At 52.6% G+C, this 8,525-nt stretch overlaps 1 protein-coding gene across 1 annotated transcript in view; it reads right to left on the reverse strand.

Moving 5' to 3' along the window:
* The window catches only part of FAM204A (family with sequence similarity 204 member A), a 43,521-nt gene extending 35,961 nt beyond the window's left edge, over positions 1-7,560 (reverse strand). The window contains exons 1-2 of the mRNA XM_073552720.1: positions 7,399-7,560; positions 6,013-6,067 (exon numbers count right to left, since the gene is read on the reverse strand). Of these exons, the coding sequence (XP_073408821.1) occupies positions 6,013-6,067; positions 7,399-7,506 (163 nt within the window). The 5' untranslated portion in view covers positions 7,507-7,560. The remainder of the gene's footprint in view (positions 1-6,012; positions 6,068-7,398) is intronic.
* Between the last annotated feature and the right edge of the window lie 965 nt (positions 7,561-8,525).

Genomic DNA, 8,525 nt, shown 5'->3' on the forward strand with positions numbered 1-8,525 from the left:
TGAATTGCCGGCTTTTGTAAAAGACACCTGGTGCGTATTTCTCGCAGGTCACACGTGTGTTCCGTGTGTAATCCGTATTTTTTGCGCACCCATAGACTTGCATTGGCGTATTACGGGCGTAGTACGCGATTGGCACGGAGCGTAGAATACGGATGAGAAATATACGGCTGGTGCGAGGGACCCCATAGAGAATCATTGGTCCGTGTCTAATGCGTGCTTTTAGCGCCTCTCACTCGGCCGTATTCCTCGCCAGTGTGACCCCGGCCTAAGAGGTTTCATCTTCATGTATCATCCAGGTTCCTGAAGGCATATCCCATGATGTTGTGACTCTAGTTTCAATCCAAGGACAGGCTGCGAGTCAGCGAAGTCAGGCGTTCAGGGGTCAATAACAAAAGAGCACGTAGTAAGTCAGAAGTCAGGTCACATGCCGGGTCAGAATACCAGAGAAACAGCAAAGGGGGAAATAACAAACGAGTAGTCTGAACACGGTCCAAAGGTCAGCAACAGAATATCAGAACTTACAGCACAGGGATCAGGCAACCACACAGCAGAGAGCACAAGCTTTAGACTGGCAGTCATCTGGGCCAGACAGCTCACCTAAATAGCAAGGCAAGTACCAAGAACAGGGAGCACCTGTGGAAATCTCTGCAACTTCCAGTCAGGTAGGTCAACAGAGCTGTCCATCACTGAGTCCCAGACACACTGATCGAAGGAATCGTGACAGTCGTCCTTGCAAATAAACTCCACAGTCTCCATTCCACTCTGACGTACATCGACATAGTAGACATCCCCAGCTTGTCTCATATGACCTTTCAGATCCACTCAACTCCCCGATGGGGGAAGCCCTGAGATAAGGACTCTGTATTTAGTTATCTGGGACAGGGGTCTGTTTCTCCAGCGGGGTCCTCCATATCCTCTTCCTGGTCCCCAGGTTGTCTTGGGAAACTCCACACGTACCCGATGAGAACCGAACTTGTACCATTGCGTCCAACCCCAGAGTGCGGACCCCCAGCTATGGGGATGGTCACTTGGTGGCTTGGTAAATAATGTTCTGGGGGGACAGTATTTGGGCCGGCCCGGATGTTAGTCAATGTAACCGGAGGAGAATCTCTGAACATTCGGAAGGCTGACTACATTTAGACTGGGGTCACAGTCGTGGAATGGTGGATGTAGGAGTAGTGCGGCACCTGCCAGTAGATGTGCTGCTGGGAGACAACCTAGGAGCAGGGCTGGTGTGCCACTGGGCCAATGTCGTAACCCAAAGCCAAGGATCGGTTCTCACTGCGTCAGCCGAGAGGGAACAGAGCAATCTCAACATGCCGACTACTCCCCTGCCAGTGGTGAATAATGCACAAAATGGAATGACTTACCATGAAGGAATGTGACCTGGGGGAGGTAAATGACATCAGGGGGCCCAGGGACTCCGGGTCTACCATCGTCAGCCCAAATACTGTCCCCCCAGAACATTATTTACCAGGCCGCCAAGTGACCATCCCCCCAGCTGGGGGTCAGCACTCTGGAGTTGGACGCAATGGATACAAGTTCGGTTCTCATCGGGTACATGTGGCGTTTCCCAGGTCTAACCGTGCATCAGGAGGAGGATATGGAAGACTCCGCTGGAGAAACAGACCCCTGTCCCAGCTAACAAAATACAGAGTCTTCATCTCAGGGCTTCCCCCATCGGGGAGTTGAGTGGCTCTGGATGATCAGATGAGACAAGCTGAGGATGTCTACTATGCCGATGTACACCAGGGTGGAATGGGGCCTGTGGAGTTTATTTGGAAGGACGACATGGAATATGCCTTGAAGAAACTGGATGATACAAATTTCGTTCTCATGAAAGTGAAACCTCTTACATTTGTGTCCATGCTGAAAAAAGTGGGGGAGGAGTGTAAGGATATGACCGCTTACTAAAGAGTATCGGACAAACGGACGTCGAGCGGAGTCCACACCGCTACGAGATGGAGACTTTTTCCAGCACGGAGCACCGGTTGTGTCAATATTGTTGTTACTGGGATGGATGAATGGACTATGGAGTTTTGGAGACAGTCGTCTGGAGTGGGTATCCATGAGCTATGGTCCTGATATCCATCGTCTGGAGGAACATAGGCTGTGAGGAAACACTTAGTTAACCTAAATGAATTCAAGTCTCCAGGTCCAGATGAATTACACCCCAGAGTACTGAAGGAGATAGCAGAAGAAATTTTTGAACCACTCTCCATAATCTTTGAAAATTCTTGGAGAACAGGAGAAGTTCCAGAAGACTGGAGAAGAGCAAATGTTGTTCCTATCTTCAAAAAGGGGAAGAAGGTGGACCCAGGCAACTATAGGCCGGTGAGTCTGACTTCTATACCAGGAAAGATCTTTGAACAAATTATTAAACAACATGTATGTCAATACCTGGATAAGAATGAAGTGATTAAACAGAGTCAGCATGGGTTTCTAACTAATAAGTCATGTCAGACTAACTTAATTTCCTTCTATGACGGTATCACTGATTGGGTGGATCAAGAAAATGCTGTAGATATAGTATATCTTGACTTCAGCAAAGCATTTGACAAAGTCTCTCATACAATCCTTATTGAAAAAATGACTAAGTATGGAATGGACAAGGCAACTGTTAGGTGGATTCATAACTGGCTTAGTGATCGGACCCAAAGAGTGGTCGTAAATGGCTGCACATCCAGTTGGAAGAATGTCTCAAGTGGGGTACCACAGGGCTCTGTCCTGGGCCCTGTATTGTTCAACATCTTTATCAACGATTTAGATGAAGGAATTGAGGGTAAACTGATTAAATTTGCTGATGACACAAAGCTAGGAGGGATAGCTAATACTAGAGAAGAGAGAGAGAGGATTCAAAAAGATTTAAATAAACTGGAGAAGTGGGCAGCAACTAACAGAATGGTTTTTAACAGGGAGAAATGCAAAGTACTACATCTGGGCAATAAAAATGAAAAAAGCATATATAGAATGGGAGGAATAGGGCTAAGTGACAGCACATGTGAAAAAGACTTGGGTATACTAATAGATCACAGATTGAATATGAGTCAACAGTGTGATGCAGCAGCAAAAAAGGCAAATGTAATTCTAGGATGTATTAACAGAAGCATACAGTCTAGATTACGTGAAGTCATTATTTCCCTCTACTCCTCTTTGGTCAGACCTCATCTGGAATATTGTGTCCAGTTTTGGGCACCACATTTTAAAAAAGACATCAACAAACTGGAGCAAGTTCAGAAAAGAGCGACCAGAATGGTGACCGGTCTGCAAACCCTGTCTTATGAGGAAAGGTTGCAGGATTTGGGAATGTTTAGTTTGCAAAAGAGAAGACTGAGAGGAGACTTAATAGCTGTCTACAAATATCTAAAGGGCTGTCACATTGTAGAAGGATCAACTTTATTCTCATTTGCACAAGGAAAGACTAGAAGCAATGGGATGAAACTGAATGGGAGGAGACACAGATTAGATATTAGAAAAAACTTTTTGACAGTTAGAGTGATCAATGAGTGGAACAGGCTGCCACGAGAAGTGGTGAGTTCTCCTTCAATGGAAGTCTTCAAACAGAGGCTGGACAGACATCTGACTGGGATGATTTAGCGAATCCTGCTTTGAGCAGGGGGTTGGACCAGATGGCCCAGGAGGTCCCTTCCAACTCTACGATTCTATTCTATGAAGTGCAACTTCTATGAAGTTCTATACCGGCTGGAGAAAAGCTGTGGGCCAACAGGAAGTTGGGAGACAGTAGGTATCGCTTGATATGGGGCCAGTGGAACTACCGATCTCAGATTGGGCACTTGTGGACTGAGGACATTGTATGTTGGCCATCTACATGGATTTGTTGTACAACCATAGATGTATGGAATAAATATAGTTGCATTGTTAACCTGCCTAGGTGATTTTTATAACCCACCACCTCAGATCCTCACAAGTGGTGGCAGCTGGTGGGATCACCTATCTGTGACTGACACCCCCACTATCATCATGGGTGACTTCAACATCCCCACTGATACCCTTCAGTCAGCAGCCTCCAAACTCCTGTCCCTTACTTCATCCTTTGGACTTACTCAGTGGTCCTCCTCAGCCACCCACACAGATGGACAGACATTAGACCTGGTCTTCACCCGTCTCTGCTCTCTTTCTAACTTCACCACCTCCCCTCTCCCTCTATCCAACCACCATCTACTCACTTTCTCATCCCTGTCCTCCTCACCTGGCACCCATGTCCAGCAACATGCGCACCCCCGCAGAAACCTTGCACACCTAGACACCCACGCGCTCTCTGACTCTATTCTACCACTGGCATCTTTATCCTCACTCCATGACACAGACACTGCTTTCTACAATGCCACTCTCGCATCAGCTATTGACGCGGTTGCCCCTCTCGTTGATGGCAGAATGCGACGTATCAACAGACAACCCTGGCACAATAACACTACTAAAAAGCTCCGGCTAGTGTCCAGGATTGCAGAGCGCCGTTGGAAGAAAACAAATTCCTAAGACGACTTCACCATATTCAAACAAGGAACACTCGATTTCAAATCTGCCCTCACCTCTGCTAAACAGGCCTACTTCACAACCCTCGTATCGTCCCTATCTTACAACCCCAAACAGCTATTCAAAACTTTTAACTCCCTCCTCCGCCCACCACTGCCTCCTCCAACCTCCCTCATCTCTGCCGCACACTTCAAAAACAAGATTGACCAAACACGTCAAGTCTTCATCACTCAATCACCACAACCCCTTTGTATACCAGACCAATGCCCAAACCCCATAACCTCTCTCTCCAACATCACTGAAGGGGAGCTTAATCGCCTCTTCTCCAAATCGCACCTCACAACCTGTGCACTTGACCCCATCCCCTCCCCAACCTCACCACCACACTTATCCCATCCCTAACCCACCTCTTCAACCTATCACTAACTTCCAGTACCTTCCCTTCTGCTTTCAAACATGCCACAATCACGCCTATCCTTAAAAAGCCAACCCTCGACCCAACCGCTATGTCCAGCTATCGCCCAATATCATTGCTTCCATTCACTTCCAAACTCCTGGAGCAGCACGTCCACGCCGAACTTTCCTCCCACCTCTCATCTAACTTGCTCTTCAACAACCTACAATCTGGTTTCCGCCCCCATCACTCCACTGAGACAGCCCTGACCAAAATTACTAACGACCTACATACAGCCAAAGCCAACGGACAATACTCTATACTCCTCCTTCTAGACCTGTCCTCTGCCTTCGACACAGTTGACCACTGCCTCCTCTACAGATCCTCTCCTCCTTTGGCATCAAAGACCTCGCCCTATCCTGGATCTCCTCATACCAGGCCGGGCGACACGGGGCCGATCTCCTCATACCAGGCCGGGCGACACGGGGACGAGCGACACGAGGCCGAGGCCGGGCGACACGGGGCCGAGCGACACGGGGCCGAGCGACACGGGGGCCGGGCGACACGGGGCCGAGCGACACGAGGCCGAGGCGACACGGGGCCGGGCGACACGGGGCCGAGCGACACGGGGGCCGGGCGACACGGGGCCGAGCGACACGAGGCCGAGGCCAGGCGACACGGGGACGAGCGACACGGGGCCGAGGCCGGGCGACACGGGGACGAGCGACACGAGGCCGAGGCCGGGCGACACGGGGCCGAGCGACACGGGGCCGAGGCCGGGCGACACGGGGCCGAGCGACACGGGGCCGAGGCCGGGCGACACGGGGCCGAGGCCGGGCGACACGGGGCCGAGGTCGGGCGACACGGGGCCGAGGCCGGGCGACACGGGGACGAGGCCGGGCGACACGGGGACGAGGCCGGGCGACACGAGGCCGAGTCGTTACAGATGACGCTTGACAAACAGGTGTGCCTGGGTCATGTGACGGCGGTCCAGAGGAAGGGGGGCAGGGAGACAGACAGCGGTGGGACCCCGGGGTGATGCTCTGCGGGACCCCCACAACCCCAGGATTGAGTGCCGCGCTCTGTCCGGACGGCCCCTCCCTGTGAGGCGCAGCCCCGGTTACCTGTCCGGTGTCTCGGCCTCCGCTCACTGCGTCTCCTCTGAAGAGCCACAAATCTCTATGGAGGAAAAAGAGAAATCAGAAAGACACCAAGAAAAATACCACAGCCCCGGACAAGGGGGAGGAGCCAGAGAACAGGACAGGGGGAGGGACCAGAGCACAGGACAAGGGAGAGGAGCCAGAGTACAAGACAAAGGGGAGGAGCTAGAGTAGAAGACAAGGGAGAGGAGCCGGAGTGCAAGACAAAGAGAAGGAGCCAGAGCACAGGACAATGGGGAGGAGCCAGAGCACAGGACAAGGGGGAGGAGCAAGAGCACAGGACAAGGGGGAGGAGCCAGAGCACAGGACAAGGGGTAGGGACCACAACACAGGACAAGGGGGAGGAGTCAGAGCACCAGACAAGGGGGGGACCACAGCACAAGGGGGAGCAGCAAGACTACAGGACAAGGGGGAGGGACCGGAGTACAGGACAAGGGGAAGGAGCCAGAGCACAGGACAAGGGGGAGGGAACAAAGTACCGGACAAGGGGGAGGAGCCAGAGTACAGGGCAAGGGGTCAGAGAACAGGGCAAGAGGGAGAGACCAGAGTACAGGGCAAGAGGGAGGGACCAGAGCACAGGACAAGGGGGAGGAGCCAGAGCACAGGACAAGGGGGAGGGAACAGAGCACCGGACAAGGGAGAGTGAACAGAGTACAGGGCAAGGGGGAGGGACCAGACACTGGACAAGGGGGAGGAGCCAGAGCACTGGACAAGGGGGAGGAGCCAGAGCACAGGACAAGGGGGAGGAGCCAGAGCACAGGACAAGAAGGGACCAGAGTACAGGGCAAGATGGAGGGAACAGAGCATAGCACAAAGGGGAAGGCACAGAGTACAGGACAAGGGGGAGGGCCCATAGTACAGGACAAGGAGGAGGGATCAGAGCACAGGACAAGGGGGAGGAGCCAGAGTACAGGAAAAGAGGGAGGGACCAGAGTACAGGACAAGGAGGAGGGATCAGAGTACAGGGCAAGAGGGAGGGAAAAGAACACAGGGAAAGAGGACAGAGCACATGACAAGGGGGAGGGACCAAAACACAGGTCAAGGGAGAGGAGCCAGAGAACAGGACAAGGGGGAGGAGCCAGAGCACAAGTCAAGGGGGAGAAGACAGAGTACAGGTCAAGGAGGAGAAGACAAGAGTACAGGACAAGGGGGAGGAGCCAGAGTACAGGACAAGGGAGAGGAGCCAGAGCACCTGACAAGGGGGAGGAGCCAGAGCACCTGACAAAGGGGAGGAGCCAGAGCACCTGACAAGGGGGAGGAGCCAGAGCACAGGACAAGGGAGTGGAGCCAGAATACAGGACAATGGGCCACAGCCCGCCACCGGGGCGCCTACTTCCGGGTGTTACGCACAGTGACGAGGCTCTCGGGCACGGTGGTGTCGGTGCTCGGCCCCGGGCCCTCGCCTTCAGATGACAAGTCGCTCTCGGTCGCTCCCTGAGGCAGCAGGCCGCTCCACATCTTCCGCGCAGCTCAGCGCCACTGGTGACACCGCCCACAGAGGGGCGTGTTAATGTGGGGAACCAATGAGATCACAAACTGAATGATGAAAACGAGGCGCGAACCGCAAATTGGAAGCAGGTGAATGCTGCTATGGAAACCGAGGGAACACCGGAAGTCGTGTGTGCAACGCTGCTTCCTGCCCGCCCTCAGTCTGCGCTGATGTAGTGGAGGCCAGAGACTGCGGAGAGTAGACGTCGTGAGTGTGTACAGGGTAGTACATATTATATGCGTATACACCTGTGTGTGTGTGTGCGTCCCCAAGGCTCAACGCCACACATCAGCCCTAATCGTTACCTTCCTCCCCTGCATCCTCCAATATATCGTCCTCCAGCGTATCGTCCCCTCCAATATATCGTCCCCTCCAATATATCGTCCCCTCCAATATATCGTCCTCCAGCGTATCGTCCCCTCCAATATATCGTCCTCCAGCGTATCGTCCCCTCCAATATATCATCCTCCAGCGTATCGTCCCCTCCAATATATCGTCCTCCAGCGTATCCTCCCCTCCAATATATCGTCCTCCAGCGTATCCTCCCCTCCAATATATCCTCCCCTCCAATATATCGTCCCCTCCAATATATCGTCCTCCAGCGTATCCTCCCCTCCAATATATCGTCCTCCAGTGTATCCTCCCCTCCAATATATCGTCCCCTCCAATATATCGTCCCCTCCAATATATCGTCCTCCAGTGTATCCTCCCCTCCAATATATCGTCCTCCAGCGTATCGTCCCCTCCAATATATCGTCCTCCAGCGTATCCTCCCCTCCAATATATCCTCCCCTCCAATATATCGTCCCCTCCAATATATCGTCCTCCAGCGTATCGTCCCCTCCAATATATCGTCCTCCAGCGTATCGTCCCCTCCAATATATCGTCCTCCAGCGTATCGTCCCCTCCAATATATCGTCCTCCAGCGTATCCTCCCCTCCAATATATCGTCCCCTCCAATATATCGTCCTCCAGTGTATCCTCCCCT

This window comes from Dendrobates tinctorius, unplaced genomic scaffold (genome assembly GCF_039654945.1).
Source record: "Dendrobates tinctorius isolate UK_male_01 unplaced genomic scaffold, ASM3965494v1 ptg000195l, whole genome shotgun sequence".
NCBI lineage: Eukaryota > Metazoa > Chordata > Amphibia > Anura > Dendrobatidae > Dendrobates > Dendrobates tinctorius.